The sequence below is a fragment of the Zonotrichia leucophrys genome, chromosome 1 (assembly GCF_028769735.1).
Source record: "Zonotrichia leucophrys gambelii isolate GWCS_2022_RI chromosome 1, RI_Zleu_2.0, whole genome shotgun sequence".
Lineage (NCBI taxonomy): Eukaryota > Metazoa > Chordata > Aves > Passeriformes > Passerellidae > Zonotrichia > Zonotrichia leucophrys.
Window position 1 is genome coordinate 76,702,157 of NC_088169.1, and position 23,850 is coordinate 76,726,006.

The window sequence follows — 23,850 nt, forward strand, 5'->3', positions numbered from 1 at the left end:
AAAGTTTAATAAGTGCAGGTGGATCTCTGCTCCACCATGAAGCTCCATGGGCTGCCTCACCATGGTGTGCGCACCATGGACTGCAGGGGAATCTCTGCTCTGGCACCTGGAGCACGTCCTGCCCCTCCTTCTGCCCCAACCCTGGGGTCTGCAGGGCTGTTCCTCTCACATGCTCTCACTCCTTTCTCTGGCTGCAAATGTTCTTGCGCAGAAATTTCCCCCCATTTTTAAATCCCTTGTCACAGAGGTGCTCCCACCATTGCTGATGGCTCAGCCTTGGCCAGCAGTGGGTCTGTCTTGGAGCTGGCTGGCACTGATGTCATCTGACATGGGAGAAGCTTCTGGCAGCTTCTCACAGAACTCATCCCTGCAGGCCCCCCACCAAAACCATGCCACACAAACCACATAAAGACTCAGGAAAAACAGCTGTTTTTTCTAGTTCAGTATTCACTCTGATTTTACATATAGATATATACACATATTTACAGGAAATAATAGAGTGAAGATCTGATAACTTTCTCCAGAACAGCAATTTCATTGTAATTCAATTTGCAATTTAAATGTCTAATAGATGACTGCATAAATATCAATAATGGTAAATTCATTAAAAAATGGCATATGTTCATCTTTGCAACAGAAATGCCAAGTCATTAGGAAAGCCAGAATAAAATATAAATGTCATTTGGTGTAGGAAAGACCTGCGCAAAGCATAATGAGTTGTTAAAAGTTATACTCTCTGCTAAGAATTTCTTTTCTTCTCTCTCACAGAAGAAAAGGACCACACCTTGCTTCTTCATTCCAGCATTTTAGCATCCAAAATAATTCTCTTTAACCTCACTAGCTTTCAGATAGTTACAGAACAAGTTATCATCCCTAGCCTAAAAAAAGAAAAAAATGCAAGTCCACTCCCATATCCTGAACCATTCCAACACAAACACATCAAAAGGACACACTACCTTTAGCCAGTGTTCCCATCATATTGTAATTCTTGGAAAACCCACAGATTTCAGAACATCTGTGCTTATCTGACCTCTAGTTGAAGTATGGCCTGCTCCTATAGTGCTGCATGTTTTCACCCTGTAACCAGGCAATGGAGACAGGGCAAGTATGTTGAAAGATGTCTTTTTATAATATAAATCAGGCTGAAAAGATTCAGAATTTCAGCTCAGCATCTTTTTTTTTTCTTTTTTTCTTTCAAGGGCATTGAACATTTTTTGTTTCTATAATCTATCTGTCCAATGTTTCTGGAAAATCACACAGCTGTGTCATCACTGTGTCATCAATAACACCTATTGAGTGTGGCTTCAGGATCTGTGAAAGGTTTGGGATTGGTGAGAAAGTAAGAGTGCCTTGGGAAATACCAGAACTTATGAGGCTGAAATAAGAGTGAAGACCAAGGAAAGTTTGGCATCTAGGAAGGGCACCAACTGAGAAAATGAGAAATGTCACCTGGAAGCTGAGAGAGAGGAACAGGTATCATGTGGAAGATGGGAAATAATCTAGGGGCATTCAATCAGTAGGCACAAGACTGAAGAAGCAGCAGAATGAAATAAAGTGGCTCTTTTGGCTCTAGTGCAGACTGAAAAAAATAATCAAGGGATATGAATGCCTGTCAACAAAGTAGGATGGTACTCACTTTAAGAAAGAAGACAATATACCAGAGGGGAGAAGAAAAAAGAACAGAGGGAAGGAAAGGGAAAAAACAAAGGTACCTAAAAGAAAACATTTGAAACAACAGCCTAATATCAAATAGACTACTTGAAATAAAAAGTAACTGCAAAGATTTGGGAAATATACAAAAAGCGCTAAGTGGAGAGGTACTGTCTCTTCATAAAAAAGTGGAACAAATGAAATTAAATGGTTACACACAAGAACAGTGGAACACATCAAGATTCCATCACAAAGTATTCTAGAAAGCAATTTTCTTTCAATAAAAATGTGAGATATTATCAACAACATATTTCTCAAATGTAAACCCTGCACATAATTTTGTGTTGTCTGTTTTTATAGTAATATGAAAGAAGTAGCAGCATGAGAATTACAAAATACACATGGTATCATTGGTACTAAACTTCCTATTTAAAATAAAATATCCTTTAACAGAAAAAAATGGTTTGCAAAGAAGGGAAGATTTCCAAAACTCATTAGTTTTTGAGAGCCATAGCTAGGACAAAAGAAATTTTAGAAATTTGACTGCAGGTATTTCTGCACCTCCTCTAAAGAGCACGTAAATGTAAATGAGCAGCAGGTTCCTTCACACAGCCCCGGCTCTGGCAGTTCCAGTGGATGAGCCGATCCCAGCGGCCCAGGCAGGCACTGAAACCGCGGGCTGGCTGGGGCTGCTGGAGAGCAGGGGCAGTGCCAGCCTGCTTCGCAACGACTCTCCTGGGGCTTGCCCAGTTGTTTCCTCAGCACATCACTAAATCAGGGGAAGGTGGGCATGCCTAGAGAGTACAGGGCTGTGTGCTACTCCATCACAAACGCAATTCAATATGTGAACATGGCCAGGAATGAAGGAGTGATTTTATTTGGATGCACTAATGTTTTAGCTATACATTTGGAACATTTAATTCTAAATATCCCCTTATGAAATACTAAGTACTATGTTTAACGTGGAAGATACCTAAAGGTCAGATGTTAATTCTTCAGTGCCGTGCATTTTTCCTAGAAAGGTTTGTAATTACTTATTTGCAAACTATCATCAAACAAAGTGCTGTGAAGCAGAACTGAGAAATACAAGTGGACTGAGTTTTGCTTAAGTGCTATTACTACAAAATTTTGTGTTGTTTTGGGGCTTTTTTTACTATGATATTTGATATTTTGCCCCTGCTCTTAACTGGCGTTATTAGAGGTAATTAAAAACTAGCTCTTCTCTGAAACAAGTGAACAGCGTTTGTAAGAGGATATTTCTGAGATGAAAGAAAGAGGCAAAGAGCCTGAAAAGGAAGTAGAATTTCCAATGAAATTTTCCAGTTTATGGGGAAGACTTAAAGTTGCAGATTTTCTGGGTGTACTTGACTAGCATTCATTTTCACTGATGCTCTTCCTCGGCCACTTACACGAGGACACAAGTGCAGCACAGGCTGTCCTACCAAGCCACTGTAAATCCAAGCAGGAGTTCTGTTCCCAGCCGCGGGGAGCCACCGCCAGCCGCGCCGCCGCTCTTGCCGAGCTCCCACGGGAGCGTTCGGAGGGGTTCCTTGCCGAACACCGCGGGCCGTGCCCGGCACAAGCGGCGGGAGGCTGGCTCGGTCCGGCGGTGGGACATGGCCCCTGCCCGGGGCAGCGCTGCGAGCCCCCCAGCACAGCCGGGCCGGTGCCGCGGGCCGCAGCGAGCGGCGGTGCCGGCGGGGGAGGCGCGCAGGGGGCACCGGAGCCCCAGGGGATGCGAGCGGAGCCCGCCGCCCTCCCACCTCCCGCCCCTTCCCTCCGGCCGGGGACAGCCGCACCGCCTGACGCGCCGCAAACTTTGCTGCCCCCGCTCCGAGCTGCGCCTCGCCCGCGGCGCGGCGGGCGGCGGCTCCGGCTGCCGGGAGCCCCTCGCTGCCGGGGCGCGGAGCGAGCGGGGCCGCGGCGCTGCCGGCGAGAGCCCAGCGCGGCCCCGAGCGCCGGTGCCTCCGCGGCGCTGCCGGCGCGCCCCGAGGGAGCCGCCGCGCAGCTCGGCCGCGGGACAGCATGAGCCAGGCGCAGCCCTACGCCCCGCGCAAGGGCAGCTCCCCGGCGCCCGGGGCCCGGCGGAACGACAGCCAGGACTACCTGCTGCTGGACGCGGAGCTGTGCGAGGAGAGCGCCCTGCCGCCCTACGCCTTCTACCCCGTGTGAGTCCCGCCGGCCGCGCCGGGGTCGCTCCGTCCCTGCGCGGGACAGGGGCGGCGGGCGGGGGTCGGCGCTGGTGGGCAGCCGTGTGGGGACCTGGCAGCTTCCCGCGCCTCCCCGGGGCAGCAGCTGTGCTTGCCAAGGCGGAGGAGCAGCGTTGGCACCGCCGTGCCCGCGCTGGCAGGTCTCCTCTGAGCACGGCGTGGTGCCTTCCCCCTGGCAGGGAGGCGAAGGGTGGCTTGGGCTCAGCTGTGGAGAGCAGGGCAAGAGACGTCGGGTGTACATAGAACTGATGGTGTCTGATGGGCTTAATGTAATTACAGAAATGTTAACTCCTGTGATCGGTTGCTCCCACCGAGAGAGCACACATTGAAGATGTGTGCATAAAACCATCCTCCTTTCATTATTGCAAAATAATTACAAAAAACCCCATCCTCGTATCATTATCTTTAAGGCCGCGTAGCCTTGTGTAATTTCATTATGTGAGTTTTGGCAGGTAGTTATCATTTAAAGCAGAGTGTAAGAACATATGCAATAAAAGCTGAATTATGTAAACATAAATTACAAAGGTTCCAGGAACCACAACTTAACCTCCACGTCTATTGGTGTTCAGTGTTGGCAGTGTCCCTTTGGTTATGTGCTGTCAGCATGACTACTGTAATTACCACTTTTTAATGCTTCTGAGGAGAAGCTACCCAGCAGGGGGAAAATGGGTATTAAGCAATGCAAGATGAGTACTAAAATCTCAGATGATTGCCAGAAGATGTGTACTTTCTTTTTTACAAATTATATTTTATTGCTTAAATGGTAAATTACAGTTATCAGGCTCTCCTAATATTTGCTGTTTTATCTGTGAGCCACCTACCAGCCACTTGACAGCTACCTGGATATAGGAAAGGAATAACAACAGTGAAACTGGGAACACTTACAGTGCTTGAATATTTATCAACTCAGCTAAGAAGAACCAGAGTTTTCAAAATTTACTGCTGTATTGCTGTTCTTGAGTGTCTTTGTGGATCACTAATTCAGTATGCTCATGGAGCTGTGTGTAACAGCATATATTACTGCACATTGGACTTAAACCCTGCATATATGAATGCATAGTGGATTCTAGTGCATATATCTAATGAATCCTTTCAGAAAAAAAGCTTTGTGATGTTTAGTTCAGATCGGTTCTCACTAGTGGACTAAAGCTTTGAACTAATATGGCAGTTCTGAAGTTCTTTTGCCATCTACTCACTCAGAGTGGTTATGCAAATGTGAGAGGACAGAGCTTGCGTTAAGTGTTTCAAATCATCGTTTTGAACAAAGTCTGCAAGTCTGTGGGGTGCTGATAATTTCCCTTCAAGAATGAAGTGAAAGAAGTGCCTGTGCCTGCAGCTCCTGGTCCAGCACTCTCTCAGTGTGAAGACTGCCTCTCATCACCTCACAGTGGCCGTAGGGACAGCCTGCATCCTAGTCTAGTTGCTTTGTAGAACCAGGGTAGCACTAACCACGGGAAGTTATCAAGAGCTTGGTTTTCACATCCACATTAGGCATGGAGAGAAGTTGTTCTTTGGGGTTTCTCTGGATGTGGAAAAGAATCACTTCGCAGAGATCCATAGGGAATGCCTACATGTGGCCACTGCCAGGACGTTATTGGCTGGCAGGAATGAATGCAGTGAGTGAACAGGCTCCTCTAGGCTACAGTGATTACCAAGCAGTTTTTAAATTTTTCTGCCTAACTTCCTGCTATATCACATTTCAGGTACATTTTGTAGATATGCCTTTTCAACCAAAAGTCATTGGTATTGCTAGAGGCCTTCATATGGCCAAGAATTTAATAAATAATAAGCTGGGCCATGTGTAGCATATGATCCTTATACTCTATTGCCTACATGCAGTAAGAATACTTTTCTCTACTTTTGTTTTTTTAATCCTCAAATTACTGGTATTTCCTGATGCTCTTATGGAAAAAAAGCTGTTTTACCTCCTTTTAAACATTACTGAGGGGGTAACACACTTACTGGCATAACATGGCACGTGACTATTGCTTGAAAAGTAGCTTGATACTAAGGAATAGTTTTTCTCAAGTGGTGATTTGGTGCTAATGCTGATGTTACTGAGGACATTGTTTGTAGCACATGCTTTTCATGTGTTGTTTTGTGACTGCTGTTAAGTGCTGTATTTTCTGGATGATAATAATAACACAAACCATTTACAGAGATGTATTTCCTGTATTTTAGCTCCTCTTTCTGGAGAACAGCTTTACTGTATCCAAGGTATCTTTACTGCAAAAAAGATCTCAAGAAGGTACCTTGAGTTTATCAGCTGTGCCAAGTAGGGTCACACAGTCTTTTGGCAGTGGATGTAAGGCTTTTACCTTTATATGTATCATGATGCAAACCAAAATTTGAATGGAATTTTGTGCTGAAAAATCCTGCTGTTCTTTTGAATTCAGAACCTTAAGTGGGAAATCTAAAAGTTAGGCAATCTGTAGAATTTCTAAATAAATTATGTCCAAAAGATGACTTACTTACTTACTTACTTACTTCCTCAAAAGTCTTACTTTTTAAGACTTAAGACTTCTAAGATGTGTTAGAAATTATATGTAAGTAAACATTTTCTTTCTAGTAGTGCTATTCCATCTGGTCATTGAGTCCTGCCCCTTATGTGTCAACAAATACACTGCAATATACATGTCAAAAGACTGGCTCCTGGAATGCAAAAATGTATATATGTTGAGATTTGTCCCTCCTGTGCAAGTATTTAATTGGCAAAAAGCCCAGTTTTGAGGTTTAAAGCAGGATGGAAAGTGCATTTTAATGTCTAACCCCAAGTCTGGGTGCTGATGTGCAGTAGGATTTGGAAGTGATAGCACTTGTATGTAAACTACCCTGCTGGAAAAATGTTAGTGAAGGACAGATTGTCAGTGTACTAAGCTGGTGAGAAGACACTAATTCAGTCAGACATCTGGTTATAATGCTTATTTATACTTCACAATATTTTGCATTGTGAAAAAGAGATGTTTTCTTACAGATGTGAGGAGGGATAATTGTGTATTAAAATGTCAGTTGTAAAGTAAATGAGGCACACAAGTTATCAGATGAAAACATGGGAAAAGGGGTTCTGATGTGCATAACTGCCTGGAGACATAGACTGTTCCTCAACTTTTGTGGTTTTCCAGCTAAGTCTTTCTTGAAATTACCAATCCTAGTACATACTTAAAAAACTATTCTTTGTTAAATAACATGTTTAATGATTTCTTTCCTGCCTGCAATGTAATGGTTTCTGCCATTGACATAATGTAATTTTTATCTCTAGTCTCAACTGTCTTGCTTGAAATGACCTGTAAAATTATTTTCCAGACTCTTCATTAGACATAATCTCTTCAGGGAGTTCTGTACAATGTGGCAGCTGTGTTTCAGTTTGTCAGCCTCTTTGATGAGATGCTTTGTCTTCTGAAAATATGTTGCAATAGTCTCCTTGAAATCAAAAAGGTAGAAGAGTTGGTATGGAGGGGGGTTCAGTTCCTTTTATAGCCTAGTGTATGGAGCAAATGTACAAATCATCATGTGATTTACGTTTGATGGATCTAATTCATACTGGGCACTGGAAAAAAAATCTCAATCTCTCATGTTCTGGGTGACTAAATGTAATCCCTTAGGTCTCAAGTAAAAGGACAACAACATTGTTATCAAGCCCCCCAGCTTTTAGTTCATTCTGTGTATCCTGCAAGTAAGTAGAAGAGAATGCTTCACTTTCCACATCACACATATCCCTATTTATTCCATATTAAGTAGACTTTTTCCCCCACATGTGTTCATTTTTGGTGCAGGCTTGTGGGATTTCTTGGGTTTAGTTGTTAGGCACTCTTGTGTTCACTGTGTACACTCAGTAATTTAACTGGGAGCTTCTTTGGCCAGCTACAGTACCCATTTTCCTGTGCTATGATTATGAATAATAATTTTTCTTGAGCCACTGCGATATATCTGTAAGTTTATTTATACTCTAACTCTCATTTAGTCACCAAACAAATGAAAGTTGCCTCCCTGGGGGACATAATTTTATAAAACTGTAAGATTTCCATAAAAATATAAGTAATTTGTTAAATTTGCATGAGGAAGGTGGAGTAGTGATTCAGAAATGTGTGGGATGTGTATGGCATACTTTTTAATGCAAATGTTAATAACCAGCATGCTGTTTGTCAAACATTGTCCCAGCAGCATTTCCCCACAGAAGCTGAAGGTTATAATAACTGGCTACTTGAAGAATTCTTGCCAGTATTGGTATCCCCAAATAAATATGATTTGGCATGGTGGGTCTGCATCATCAGGCTGTGTTAGACTTTGCAGCTCTGCAAACATGAGCAAAAGAAGAGTTTGGTGGTTAAACCGTGTCCATCAAATTCTTTTGCTTTCATACCTCAGGCTGTTGTGTGGTGTGAGGCAATGCCTTAGCAGAAGGCTTTAAACTGGAAGTGCACACAGTGAGTTTTATATACAGGTTTGTGCACTTACCTGTGGGTGTAGCCATTGCTACACAGAGTCCACTCAACAGGAGGCTTAAAGGATTTGCGTTGATAAGCAGTGTTTAAATCTAAGTTTTGATAATTGAATGTGGACAAAAAGCTTAATGGTAATTAAATGACAGGCAGTGTTCTCTGGAATGGATTAACATTTTTGTCTTGAAGTAGAAAGTTTATTATTTGTTTAGCACTGACATACACAATCAAGTATATTATTTTTAGTGAAATAAGATGTGTGGAATATAATGTGAAGATGACTGACTAAGGTCTGGGTCTGGGCTTACCTTCCATATCCATTTCTGTCCAACTACATTTTTTCTACTAATAGTGCATTTGTCAGCGCAGCTGTATTGTAACCCCTAGTCTGATATGTTTGAATACATTTTTGTCAAAATTGGAAAAAATAGCCAAAAGGCAAGCTTTGGCATTAAGAATAAAATGTGAGATTTACTACAAGAACCCCGAATAAGTGAAATAATGGCATATCAAGTATTGTCATTTTTAGGTGCTTTCTCAAAGCTGTGTGGGAAGTAGATAGCTTGTTTTCTGAAGAGTAGTTCCTTTTTGTTAAAAAAATTACTCATATGAATAAAATATCAATATTGTGGTTGTCAGCTCAGATGATGCCAGCTCAGAAGAGCATGACTGGAGTTCAGTTTGGTCTTAGAACTGGATTAAACACTGGGTTTGATGTCAGTATTTACCTTAGTGAAGAGAACAGAGAAGTGAGGATATTGACAAAGTATTTAGCATCTATGAGGCCTTTCAAGCAGGTAGAAAGAAGGATCATAAACCAAAGGATCATGGTTGATCTGTAGAAAACAATGCGGACCACAAGGCCTGGTGCTGCTCCAGCACTAACAATTTTGCAGACTATTCAGTCTGGAGAATTTCCATAAAGCTTTGTGCTGTGTTACAAAACCTAGAAGGATTTGGTATGGGGGAGATCTTAAAGATTGTCATCTAATCCCAACACCCCTGCTATGGGCAGGGATGGCACCCATTAGATCAGCTTGCTCAGAGCTCCATCCAACCTGGCCTTGGACACTTCCAGGTATGGAACATCCCCAGCTTCTCTGGGGAACCTGTGCCAGTTGTCTCAGAACCCTCTGAGTAAAGAATTTTTTCCTCACAGCTAATCAACTATCTCCTTTTTTAGTTTAAATTAAAGTCTTTCCCTCTTGTCTTTAGTTACATGCTTTTCTTCCTTAAGAGAACTTAAAATTACTTTCAATTTTCAAGTATTATAAAAAATGTCCTAATGAAAGAAACACACACTAGAAATTTCTAGTTTATTATCTTCATTTGCTAAGGTTGTTGTGTTGTCTGTGAGTTTAAGTTATGTTTCTTGGGGTTTTTTTCCATCTGGATTTATTAATTTATAGTTAATTCCAGTGAAACCACAATGATCAAAGTATATTACATGCAAAAAGCTTTTGAAATGGCAATTGAAAGGTTATAGAGCTTTATTTGGGGATATGTGGGAGAGGAGTTTTGGAAAGTTACATGTGTGCTATACCAGTGTGGCTTATTCAAAGAGAAATCCTGTGCTCTGAGAACTCTCAAGCTTCTCTTAGCCCTGAAGGATAATTCTGAATGCTGGAGGATCTGCCTGTGCCATGTCCACTGCTTGTCTTTTGCTTTCCTCTGTCTTGCAGGAGCACACAGAGTAAGGTGGTTGCTCACAGGGTTCTTTTAGGCTCTGCAAAGGATCATCCTGCTCCACTGGAGACTGGGTTATCTAGTTATCCTGATAAATCTGTGGTAGGCTGTGGGAAGGCAGCAGGAACTCTTCCTCTCTGTAGATTTTATATTCCTCTCCCTTTAAGAACAAGTTTCCTCTTAATTACTCAGGACAGTTTTTCAAGACTGCTGCTATTATTGTGAGTCTTAGAGTGAATCTTGTGCGTCTCAAGTGAGTTTTACAATAGTACTTCTCCCCGTACAAGAGAAAAATTTGTTTTCTCTCTTCTAAGTGTGGAAATACGAGTTAAAAATTGCAACAACCCTTGATAAAAATACAATTGAAGTGCAGTAACACTTAAAAACCTTAACTGATATGACTTCATTTTCAAGTAGTAAGCACGGGATGAAGCTTTTCAAGGATACTGGGTATTTTGTGTGGCTTCTCATCATGAGATGTTCTCACTTCAGGATCAAAAGCTCTGGAAAACTTGGGCTGTAATCCATATTACTGTCCAAGTCCCTTGGATGTCAGTGGGGCTGGGAGACTGTAACAAGCTCTTGCTGCCCAGGGAAGTCTAAGGAGTTGCAACAACATGGCAGATATGTTGGAGCAAAATTAGCAATATCTTGAACTGACATCTAAGCAACAAATAAAACCACCAAAAATTAGGAGGGGAGAGGGACTTAAGTTTCTGAAGATAGAGTTTAGATTATTTGAAACATTTTGCAGAGCACTTCTAACAAAAAGGTCAGCAATAGCAGTGTCTCCAGGTCTGCAGAATGAATGCTGAATATGGTACAAAGCTGAGGAAGTTAATGTTTCCTACTTTTCTTCAGGAAAGAATTTCAGAGGTTTAAGTTAGACAGCTATTTAATCATTTAGCAACATCTGATGTGAGCACATTTGTAGGTAAACAGCAAATGATGTGACAGTGAAATTTCAGAACTTCTTTGTATGATAAAATAATAATGATCTTACCTAACAAGTTGATATATAAAATATACACTGGGATTTCTTACCCCACAACCACTTCCATCCTAGAATCAGCAACACCATTTAAAGCATAACAGGAAGAGAAACTAAAAAAAAATAACCTAGGCAAGGATTTAGAGACAGCAAGGCTAATGCCTCTCATTTTACAAAGCTGTCTGAGGATCTTTCATGACCTGAGGTTTCTGTTTTACTGATTTTTACATCTAATCTAAAAACCAGCTGAAATTTCTTGTTTTCAGTGATAATGCCTTAGAGGGAAAGAATATCCTTTGTGGTTTAACTAGCTTTGTGCAGGGCATGGCTCAGTGAGGAAGGTGCTGGAAGCAGCACTGCTGGGTGTCTGTGTGCCTTTTTCAAACTCTGTGACAAGATTTCTGACTGCATACAGGTCTTGATATCTCCAGAGGGCCAGAAAAGGCATGGAAGTACACATTGAGGAGGAGAGGAAGTAGAATCACTGCAGAGGCATGTGGTCCAGTTCCTGTATGTGTTTAGAGGCCTGAGGACACTTTTGGGGAATGAGAATTACGTGACAGATTCAACGACAAAGTGTCTTTTGTTGAGTGAGATGTAATTTCTGAATAATTTCTGTGTCTGGAATAATTCTTCTGAATCTATCAATATTATATTGGCATAGGGGGAATGTTGCCCCAAATATGGATTTCCAACCAGACAGCCCCTTGGCAGTGGCACAGTCAGCTGAGTGCTCTTTATTCTAAGAAATATGGAACAAGATTAGTAGTGCTGAGTGCCATCTGAAAATGGAAATGTACCCATCTGTGCAAGCTCTCATGCAGACTCAGCAGCAGGCTGCTGCTGGTGAAGGGGCATGGGGTGGCTCTTTTTGCATGTGATGCAGGGTTGGGATCCTGCCTCTGTGCCTGCTGGGGCTGTACTTCTCTGCTGTGTTGTGACAGCAAGCAGTCAGGATCATGCCAGCTGTGTGATCATGTCACACTGCCTGTTTGTTCAGGTAAGCGCAGCTTTTTGTCGTGCTCCTTGGGCTGCTTCTCGTGTTGCTGTAGTCATAACATTTGTCCTGAGTATAAGCCATGGGTCATTAGTGGAATATGTTCAGATATGCTAGCAGATGTCACTGTCCTGGCTGAAGAGTCAGTGATTGATGGGATCACCTTACCTCTCGCTCTGCTCAGTAGCCCCTGAGCCCAAGACTGAGACAAAAGTTAGAAGAAAACATCTAGTACTATTCCAATATTCTTAAAAGTACTACTTTTGAGAATATAAGAGGCAGTAAATACGAAATTATGACTGCTAAATACCTTACAAAAAAAAAAAGGCAAGGTGCTAAAAGCTATGTAACTGGAGGAGATGGTTTAAAGGAATCGAGAAAGTTATGGATGTACAAAATAAGACTGCCTTTTCCCCACCTGTCTCCAGTCATCAATTAGCATCTTCCTAGAAATTCAAGGTAATTTCCAGAAAGCAGTAAAGACACATGCAGCTGCTTTATGTTCTTGTGTACAGGAATGGGACATTGCAGAGTGGTGGAGAAGGATGGTAAAACTATTTTTATGACACTTTTCATGTGCAGCATCTAGAGAAATGATATGTCAACTAGAATATCTTTATATCCCAGACATTATTGCTGCATGAGAGCATGGCCCTCTGCTCATCACACTTTTGCACTTACTGCTGCTGCACTTACTGCTGCTCCAGAGAGTACATCACATAACACTTACAGGAGGATCATGAGGAAAAAAATCCAGTTTCTCAGTAAATAAAAATTGTAAGTAAAACTCTGAAAGTGCATGTTTTGTCTTTTGGGTTTATTTCCTTCCCCTTCCCTTCTTCTTGGATGTCACTTTTTATGCCTGGCCAAAAAAGAACAATTTCATTTTTCCAATACAGGATTTAGAGGAAGGCTGTGTTCCCATTTCCCAAGTGCTATGTAAAAATGAAGGCTGAGTAAATCTGAAACTTCTGCTCATGTGGAATGTTACTGGTTTAGTATCTGTTTTCATGGTTTAAAAAATCACTTTCATTCTTTTTCTCCAAATAAGTCTTGACAGCACTGTTCTCAGAAGTATTCTCCATTGGCTTTTTGATCAAAAGTGTTTCAATATGGCTGAAATAAGAATGTTTGCATTTGGTTTGAAGCCACCATCAATCATGCATGGGTTGATCCAATATTAAGTGCTTTTGAATCCCCCCCTGGGATGGCTGTAGAGGGGGCAGCTCCAGCTCTGCTGAACTCTCCCGCTCTGCAGACATGACTTTCCCTGGGCAGTGCTCAGGGTGTATCTTCTTGTTGGTGTTCAGCTCATGGTGTTCTCTCAAGAGACCAGCCCAGGCAAAGCTGTTGTGACCAAAACTACAGTTCTGTCTCCCTTCAGTGGGAAAATGTGGCTAATTGTGCTGTGGAACGATGCAAAGCTGTACATTCCAGATCAGTTACAAAGCAACCATACAAATGCTTTCCTCTCCTCTACAATGTGCAAGTTTGGATTCAGGTAATGGAGCCTCCCCTTGTCCCCTTAATTTTAATGTATTTGGTTAAAATCTGGTAAGTGAGGTTAGGCAGTTAGACAAGCAAGAAGAATTCCTGATGAGGTTGTTTTTTTTTTTTCAGAACCTGTGTACAGCACCAAATAAATGAAAAGGCCCTTTGATTCTTATTTCTCCTGATGTACTTCATTTCTCCAGGAGGAGAGTTCCCTTCCATCCCAACAAACAAGTACTGTATAAGTCTTAGCTCTGCTAGTGCCCATGCGATTTCATGCTAAAAAACAGTGTACATTGTTATTCTGCTTTGATTCACTCGATTCTCTGAATGTTAGAATCCTCATTCTTTATCACTTAACACTATTTAACTAAGGAAAGTTTTAATTAAATTACAGTTCTTCTCTGAAGCATGTTACAAATCCAGTATAATTTGATAATAAGTAGGACATGTGAGAACTGGTTTTGATTGGTATTTACCATTGTACCCAAAGGTAAGTGCTCCAAATTCTTACAGTTTGAATCAATCTGTCAGTTTGAATAAATACCTCTTAGGAAAACTTCTCATGTCTGTATTTCAGTGTAGTGAATTATTTAGCAGTAAGGTAGGTTTGTAGGGTGTCAAAAGACCAAGTTGCAAGACCAGTTTCAACTCAGGAAAAACAGAAATCTCAATCCACAGCAGCTACCTGCCAGAAAAATATTAGCAAGGCAGAACTCTTCTTGCTTCTCTTCCTTATGATTTTTTCTTGAAGATAAAGGTCTCAAGGTTTTCTCTGTATATTCTGAAACTTTATTTTCTCCCAGTGAAAGCAAACTTTTTGATTTTAGCTATAATAACAGTCTTTGTCAAGTGTAAAATCCTCCCCATGCTATTCTATTATTATTACCTGACTGGAGTGCAACAAGAGCTAATAACATTGTCATGTGGCTAGCTAGTTCATGGATTTCTTCTGTTCTGTGGAATCAAAAGCAACATGGTGTTCAGTGGAGGCCAGGGAATCTCTTCTGAGTGACAGTGTTTGCAAATGTCACATGTTCTGCAAAATATTCTGCAATTCTAAAGTAACGGTAGCTGTTAAAGGTCTCATTCTATGCCTTTGATCTATCAAATCTGATCACAGCTCTTTTGTAACTTGTGCTCTGTGCTGCAGTCACCATTACATCTCAGATAGGAGAAAGCCAAATGATCTTTTCCTGCTGGAATTGTGTGTGTGACTTGCCACCAATTCTGTTTTCTCTTAAAGTGTCAGTGAGGTCATGATACCAAGTACTTATCCATATTAGGGAATAATAACCATCATCATTATTTCTTTATTCTTATAAAGTAATTAATTTGCATAACAGTAATTACAAACATTATAAGTAAACCAAAGTAACTCCCTTTTTTCCTACTGCTTTCCCTTTTACATATGCACACATTGAAATGCTAAGATCTTCTGCAGGAAATCCTACTCACCCTGAAGTTGTACTGCTGCAGTTTTTATTGTGTGCGTGTTAAGGTAAATTTAATGCTACTGCTTGGATTCTTTAATTAGAAGTACATCACATTTACATGATGAAAATGGCTTATTCCTAACAGAGATGCAGGAGGAGCATCAATAGGCACACTTCAATATTTTCCTTCAAACACAGCTGTTAAAAAAATGGTCTCCTGGACATGAGCATCATATGTTGTGCAAGTCTTTACTTTTTCTAAGTAGGAAAAGTTTGCGATGATCTAGTGTTCTCTCTAAAGTTGAATTTAGTGTCAGCCTTTTCATCATTGGTTGAGTTACAAATGCAGTTTCTTAGTGAAATTTAAATTTTCTAGAAATACAAGGTCAGACCTAGATTCATATCAGATGATGGACGTATTTTATTTTATATGGAGTATATGGAAGAACAAATGGATAGGCATGTGAAGTTCCTGAATCAGTTCAATGTGACTGCTGGAATAATCCTAATCATTACCTTTTTCTCATTTGTAATTGCTATATTATTGTATACCTCTGTTATTTGAAACATTATTATCTCTTAGTTGCTCTCTTTAGTATAATTATACTCTCTTCTACTTTTTTTGCAAAGCAGAGAAAACTTACTGTTCCTTCTTCCTCAGATGCCTAGCAGAAAATGCACATGCTGCTTCTACAGAAGGAAGCAGCTTTGTCACTGAACCCCTGATGGCTCATCCAATTCCAATAGATTTCCTATTGCTCTTTTCTATTCAGATGTTTAAAAGATCTTTAGTACTTTTTCCTGAGTAGTCCTGAAGTTGTTGCTTGTCATTTTCCTCATCAGTTGTTTACACAGCTTTCATTTCATGTCCAGTCCCTTTTATTCACAATTGCATGCACTCATAAATTATTCTAGTTCTCCTGCAATCATGAGGCATATATTCAGCTTGGAGGATCCATGATGTTAAAATCCATATTTTTCTCCCATCCTTATTTTATTGGCAGTTTTCTTCAGTTCAGAGCTTTCACCCACGACAGATCAAGATTATAGAGAGATACACAAAGGAGAATATATTGAAAGATATTATATTTATAAAAAGGAATAGCATCTGAAATAAAAAAATGAATGTACTCTGAATAGTATTTCACCATGAAAGATTCTGAATGTGGAGACTCTACCAAGGAATTTGATGAGATCTCAGGGCTGTTATATTTCCTATTTGCAGTTTTCCTCAGATTTCAGTTACGTTTGATATTAGTAGTCAGGTCTACAAGAAAGAAATACAGACTGAATAGATCTTCTGAGGGTAAAAGAAATACTCAATTTTTTATTACAACCCAGAAGCTGACTAATCTGATTAAGGCATAATTTATTCCTGTGTTGGAGTGCTAGTTCAGTGCTGACTGGAGGGCATGTTGATCTGCCCTGTTACAGACTTACTGTTTTGTGTCATTCACTGTAGGCTTTATGGTTAAACCATGTAGGTGTGTTCTCCCTCATTCAGTTAGCATTTTTTTTTCATTTTGTTCCACTCTTTTCTATCTTTACTTGCATTGCATGTGGAAATATTGGAGTAATCTTAGTTACCATGTTGTTTCCTGTCTGGGATTTGTACTTTGCAACTTGATGGGGTTTTGTTGTGAACTCTGGGCTTATCCTTACAGAGGCTCTGTGCATGTTTTTCTTAAAGGATGCCCAGTAGTCTTGGTTTAGAACAAGCAATTAAAAAATGTGACTAGCTAAAATTAATAAACCTTTATAAAAATAAAGTGAAAGCAATGTATTTAGACTTATCTTCTGCAGCATTCCTCTGACTGAGTAACAGAGGAAGCAGCTACCTGAAGAGCTGTCTTTTTAAGGTGTTTTGCATTACTTTATTTATTCTTTTTCTAATAATCTCCAGGCCTCCTGTTCAAGATGGTTTTTGTGTTTCTCTGACATTTTTTACTGATACCATACCCTATTGCCTGGAACTACAGCTGTAAAATAAACTGTGCTAAGCTATTGGTGAAAATGGTGTCTGACTCATGCCAGAAGTAATTCATACCTCTAGAAGACCAGGGAAGAGGAATAAAACAAGACATTGTGAGTTTGGTCTGAATTCTGTTCAGTGTTTCAACTTGTGCTTGTATCCCCTGATGCAGTTCCTGGATTGCTGTATTGCATTTGGATTTAAATATATTCAGTGTCTAGGATGAGCTCTGTTATCTCTACTATGTGATAAATGTTTGTTTGCCTTCCTTTTATAGATACGTATGTAACGTATGCACATGCTCATATCTGTTCCTCTTTTTGAAAATTGATGGCATTAATTGGAATTAAAGGAAATTACCGTCTATCGTTAAATGATCAAAGTAGAGAGTTCAGCAGAGCTCTTGACAATGCCAGCAGAAGCTTGTGTTATCCTGTCACTGTATTGTTGTGTTTATCCTCACCTGCTGAAAATTCTGTGAGTGGATGGTCCCTGGACCTTACATGGTAAGAATTGCACAAAGGCAAGCAGTCTGGAGTTCCTTCTCCCTCCCCATCACTTGGGATTAAGGTCCCTAAGGGGTCTTGCAGCTTCTGAGCTAAGGAAATGCACGGCCCTTCTGGCTGGATATCCTTCAGCAGGCTTACCCAGAAGTGCAGAGAGGGTCGGGGAGAAGACAGGACCATGTCTCAGTCCCACAGGTGCATAAAAGGGGTGTCTGAGGTAGCCAGCCTTGTGGGGTGCACTGGCACACGCAGAACTGTTTATCTGGTTTTGTGTCCAGGGAGGTAAAATTCCAGATGTGGGCAGCAGGCAAGCTGTATTAGAGAAGCTGCTGCTTCTTCTGAGGCTGGGTCTGAGTATAGGGGCTCCATTCAAGCAGAATATTATTAACTTATGACCAGAAATGCATGAAAGAGTCATTGTTAGCAGCTTAAAAATGAGAGGACTACAAGGCACTTGATAGCTACTAGTTTCTTGTGACAAATGGGATTCTCTGTGCTTAAATTGTAGTTCTTTAAAATTCTGAATTAATCTGTACACAAAAGATATGTAGGGAGCAGTGGAAGTAATATGAAAATGTAAATTATCTAAGCCTACCCATAAATGTGTATTCAACCTTAAGACCCCTCCAATTCAGAAAGCACTTTACCCTGTGTTTAAGTCTTAATAGTCCTAGGGCAACTAAAGTGAAAAGCAGCAAACTACTTTTATGAACTTAGACTTTAGTTACATAAATGGAAGTGGAAAAAACCCACCCTAATACTTTACTATTCTTCTACAAAAATATTTTCTCTAGTTTCACATATTTAGTATATTCATCTTACAGACCTTAAAAAATGGACTTTTAAATATATGAAACCAATTCATTTAATTTTCCTAGTGCACATATTGTATCACACTCCTAAACATGATTCTGGCATTGTGTGCTTCTAAATGTTTTTAATCATTTTTATGGTTTATTACATTTGGAAGCAATAAATTAAATTTTCTCTAGTATTTAATTGAATATTAATGAGTCATTTAATGGAGTTGATAATAATATGACTGAGAAATTTTGAAAGACATAAAAATTTAGTTCTGGCATTTTACATTAGTTAATAGTGCTTATATGATTTGACAGAAGGATGGATAGGCATGGAACTATTTTACTTTTATTGAGCTAATCTGTTTCTTTGTGTGGATTTTATAAAGCATGTTATAAGGCATTAATGCAGTTATCAGTTTTGCAGATTTAAAGGGGTTAAAAACAAGATTATTTGCATAAATGAAGATTGAAAAATGATCTGGCATAGATGAACAGTAGGATTTTTATCTCCTAAGAGGTTTTATTGACTGTAAAGTATTAGAATGAGAATTAATTTAATAGTGATGCTTTCTTCTTGCTACCTGACAATTTAAATATGTCAGCCCTGAGTAGTGGTGTTAACTCACAGTAGAGTCAGTGCAGATAATCACAATGTTTCATGTCTGGTTGAAGAGCAAGAAATTGAGAATAAGGCCTGCTGACTACAGGGAAAAAAAAATCAGCCACTGAATTAATTTTGAAGCGCAAATTGCAGTACTTATACACTAAAACCTGGATATATCTGAGAAAGTCATTAAAAACATAGAGTGTATCTTGGCTTTAGACAAATTGTTGAAGTATCTACTGACAGAACTTTAGATATTCTTACAGATGACAGTCAGGATGGGAGAACAAGTGCTGTTGTACAGTTCTCCTGCAGTAGCCTTCAACCTCTTAAGTTTCAGCTTTGTTTATCCATCTCACATCCCTGCAGATTGTTTATTGAAGGTGGAGTGTATTTGACTGGGTATTGCCAGATTTATGTAACACTTTCATTTCTAGTTATAAAAATTGTGCTCTGTTTCCTGCACTTCTTCAGATATTGACTGGTTGGGTTTTCCTTGTGCAGGCTGAAGGGCTGTGTGGATTCTCAATTGCCTGGATGACTTATATTCTTACTGCTTGAACTGCCTTTTGTCTGTGTCTTGTGAGGGGTGTTGTGTTTTGATTTGAGAACCTTCAAAATTTGCATTTTTTGTTGTTAAGTGGATGACTGGATGATTTCTAACTTGCAAAACTACAAAAAATAAGTTCACTGTCCTCCACTTTCTTTAATGTCAGTTCAGGCCTCTTTATGTTTATCTTTGGAGTTCCTATCATTGACAAAAACAATTCTTGGGAATTATGGTACAGATGATGTCATAAATGCAATTGAGACACAGATAAATATAATGGGAATAATGGGAATTTATGCATGAGAGCATAACTGGGAAAAACAGAGTGGTTTTGTAACAGCTTGCACCATCCTGAGATCACCCTTATTTATAGCATTGACTGTGGGAAGGGAGCAGTGTTTGTGCAAAGTTTATATAGATGGACAACACTGAGATATATTTTATTTGAAGACTAACTTATTATGAACTTTAAAAAGCAGTTTTTTCATAGATTCAAAGCCTTCCAAATAGTAAATTTATTTTAAGAAAGTGAAGACTAATTTTTCTGATTATGTATGCTCAGATTGTAATACCACTTACAGAATGAGGAACTTACTGCATGGGCAACTATAACTACTGTGAGAATAAATGTCTTTGTTTATTTTTTCTGGCACTGGATTTAAAAGATCTCTGATTTTGTGACTTTCAAATGAATTTCCTAATGTAAGCTTCAAGGTTTGATAAAGTTGCCTGTGTATGATCATGGCAGAATGTTTTATGTGCATTCCTTCAAGTGTTATCCTACTGAAAAAGTACTAGGTTGTCAGCTATTCAGTACTCATTTAGCTGTATTTTTCCAGTTACAAGTATAATAACTTCAAGGAAAGTTAATGGTGATCTTTAAGCCTGAAAAACACTGAAACATTCTCAATTTTAAAGTTACATCTCAATATATATAGTACACTGTCAGGCTGAGAGCTTTCTTTAGGGACTTCTATATTGTGAGTTGATCAAATTTTGATTTTGCGACTTTCTGAACCAGATAGAGGTCATGATTTGTTTTTTTGCAGTAGGTGTGGGTTTCCAACTCAGGGCAAATGGATACTGTGACTTCCATATCCCAGGGCAAGTTTAGTGAAGCAGATTATTATCTGTTCTTTCTTTACTCTAAAATGTACATTTCAATGACCAAAATTCCCGTTTAGAGCCTGAAGGCATCATTGCACTTGACACAATAATTCACAGTAGAAAGGCTCTGTAACATATTCTCATGTGGCTATTGAAATGTCAAAGGGTTGTGTAGATCACCAGCTGGAGTCCTTAAAATATAGAAGCCCTTTCACCTTCACACAAGCTTAGGCATCCTAAATACGACCGGTAACTAGAAATTTATGAAATACAATTGGTAAAAAATAAGCTACATTTCAGTCAGACAGATGCTCAGAGGAAGAATTAGAAGTCTGTCTCTTAAAATGAAATTTCATGTTTGTGGAGTTGATTCAAAATGTTATAAAGGGAATATGGAAAATATTAAAATAATTTTTTCAAAGCCTATCAGAAACTTTCAGTTCTAAAGGCAAGCAATCTTTTCTTTGCCATTTCAGTTTTTAATAGCTCTATCAGATAGGGGTGATATTTTGTGACTACTGGTAGATATACCAGCCCCATTTTAAGAACAGAATACAAAGTTTTAGACAGAAAATTGAAGAAAGGAATAATATGACAAAATTAAATGTAGCAAATTGCCAGCTACTGCAAGATTAATTGTATATTAATAAGAAGGACAGTAAGAGTTAATGTACCAGGACTCAGTAATCCATTTGATATAATGTCATGTAGGAATTTATTTGTTAAGTTAGGAAATACTGTTGTCATTGTAGAAATTGCTTGGTGGAAGGAAATAAGAGTTGAATTCTGGTTTCCAAATGTTTCACTTCTACAGTTTTTCATGATATAACTCCTTGCCTAGTTCAAGGAAATATTTTTTTCTTTTGTCTTTGAAGCATTATGTATCTAGAAATTTTTTGTGCAGTGGAGGTCCTCCCAGATCAAGAAGCAGCAATTCAGTTCCTTCAGTTTTTTTCAATAGCTCTTTCCTTGACTTTTAATCATTTATTACCATAGACCACACCTTGCTGATGATGATTTGGTCCATATTCAATCACTTTTAACATAGTTACCTCTCAGAAACAGTTTCTGTTTCTTATGTTTCTCTGCTTCCAAAATATACTTATTTGTTATTCCAAAATATACTTATTTATTTCCTCAGAGAAGATCCAGCTAGTTCATGTTGCACATGGTATTGTTCAGCTGAGTTTGAACGATTTCAGTCTCCAGCAGTGGAGACTCCACAAATTATTTTGTCAGTCTGTGCCAGGGGAGAGCATTTTTTCTTTAAACAAAATCAGAATATCCTGTGTTGCAACTTCTGCTTATTCTATCTTGTCCTTTCACTGAGATGAGTCTGGCTCAGTTATTTTCATATCATTCCAGCAGGTCTTTATAGAAAGCAGTAAGATCTTTACCTCAGCTTTCTTTCCTTCAAGGCGGTTAACAACAGTTTCCTCAATCTCTTCTTTCATTTCTTGAGCTCCAGCACTGTTGAGCACTTGCTGGCCTTGCCCTGTTGTGTTCATGTCTTACTTTTGCCATGTGAGTCCAGAACTGGACACAGTACTCCAGACGTGCCCATCAGAGTCTCAGCAGTGCCCAGAAAAGGATAAGGGTGACTTCCCTTGATCTGCTGGTAGCGCTGTTACTGATACAGCACCGTCGAGGGTTCATTGTCCTTGCCAGAGGGATACATTGCTGAGTCCTCTTTACCCTGAGGATCTTCACATCTTCTGTGGAATGCTGCGTATTCTTCAGTTGTTCTCCAGCTTGCTGTGTTGCTTTAATCTGTCCTGGACATAGACTTCACAACTGCCTTTGATGAAGTTTGTGGTGCTACATTTGGCCCATTTCTGTGGTCTGTCCTTTGAACAGCAGCCCTACCTAGCAGTGTGTTGATGCTCCCACCATCTTCCCAAAGGTGTGCTCTGCCTTGTCATCCGTGTCACACATTAAACACTATTAAATACTAGTGTTGTTCCAGGAGGGGTGCTGGTAACCAGCTGTAGCTGGCCTTTGTAGTGCTTGTTGCTACCCTTTGAGCCTAAATAGCCTGGCATTTTGTGCTCACATTATCCTGTCCCTCTCCAAACCATACTGCATCAATTTGTCTGCCCTACTGTGGGGTCATATTGAAGGCCTTGCTAAATCAAGGTCAGTGATGCCGTAGCTGTAGCTTGGTACAGGGAGCCCAACATCTTGTCATGGAAGGAAGTCCAGTTATCAAGTGTGATTTGCTGCCTTTTCCACCTTGTTATCCTTCATGTGTGGGAGATGTCTTCTGGGAGAATTTACCACAGACTTCCTGAGATACTGAGATTGGACTGATTCACCTGCAGCTGTGCACTGGTTACCTGTGGGGAAGTCCTTTTTTGAAAATGGGTGTGATATTTGCCTTTTTCTGCAAGAATCAGGAACTTTTCTCAAATGCCAAAACCTTTGAAAGATAGTACATGACAATCTTGCAATGGTATTGGCAAGGTCCCTCAGCAACTTCGCTGTGTCTGATGTGATCAGTTGTACTTATGTATATCCAATTGGTCCAATTTAATATTCTGGTAATGTAGGTAATGCTTTATTCCCCTGCACTCTGATAGTTGGCTCAGAGACTTGAGAAATTTTGCCTGTCAAGGCAAAGAAAACCAAGCTCTTTAGACTTACTCATTCCATTAGGTTCACTGCCACATTGAGTAATGGACATATCTTCTCTTCAGCCTTCCTTTTTTACTATTTGGTTTCTCTGAAAACCTTTAGAGGAGCTTTTAATTTTCTTTGCTAATTGTAACTTTACCCAGACTTTGGTTTACCTAGCTCCATCCCTGTGTGGTTGGACAGTATCTTTGTATCGAATCCAATAGTTTCCTCCTTTTTCCACCATCCCTGTTCTCCCTTTTTACACCTGTGCTCAGTCAGGACATTGTTGTTCATTTGTGCTGGCCTCCTTCAGTGCTTTTTTAATATATCACAAAGGGCTCTTTCCATACTTTTGAGGAGAGTGTCCTGAAAACCAACAAGTCCTCCTTGACTTTTTGCCTTCCCACAGGATGCTGTTGAGTAGCTTTCTAAACAAGGTCACATTTGCTCTCGTGAAGTCCAAGATTCTTAATTCTGTTGTTTATCTTGCTGCCTTCTTTCAGAGTTTTGCGCGGTACAACCTCACAGTTCCTGATGACAAGGCTGTTGATGACCTTTGTATCTTATACCAGTTCTTCGTTTGTGTATAACAAATTGGGAAGTTCCTTGTCCTGCTTTTTGCATAATCCATATAACAGTGTCTCAAACAATTCCCTTCACAGTTTAAGAATTGAGAGTGTTTCTGGACCTGTTTCCAAATGTTCATTTTCATGGAGCCACCCTGTTCTCAACAGTGAGAGAGTTTATTGGAACTGAGCAGAGTGGCTGCAGTAAAACATTCATTTTAACCAG

General features: G+C 39.9%; 1 protein-coding gene across 1 annotated transcript in view; it reads left to right on the forward strand.

The window, feature by feature from the left end:
* The first annotated feature begins 3,612 nt into the window (after window positions 1-3,612).
* TRPC6 (transient receptor potential cation channel subfamily C member 6) overlaps window positions 3,613-23,850 on the forward strand; it is a 76,089-nt gene continuing 55,851 nt past the window's right edge. Inside the window, exon 1 of the mRNA XM_064718558.1 lies at window positions 3,613-3,818. Within this exon, the coding sequence (XP_064574628.1) occupies window positions 3,676-3,818 (143 nt within the window). The 5' untranslated portion in view covers window positions 3,613-3,675. The remainder of the gene's footprint in view (window positions 3,819-23,850) is intronic.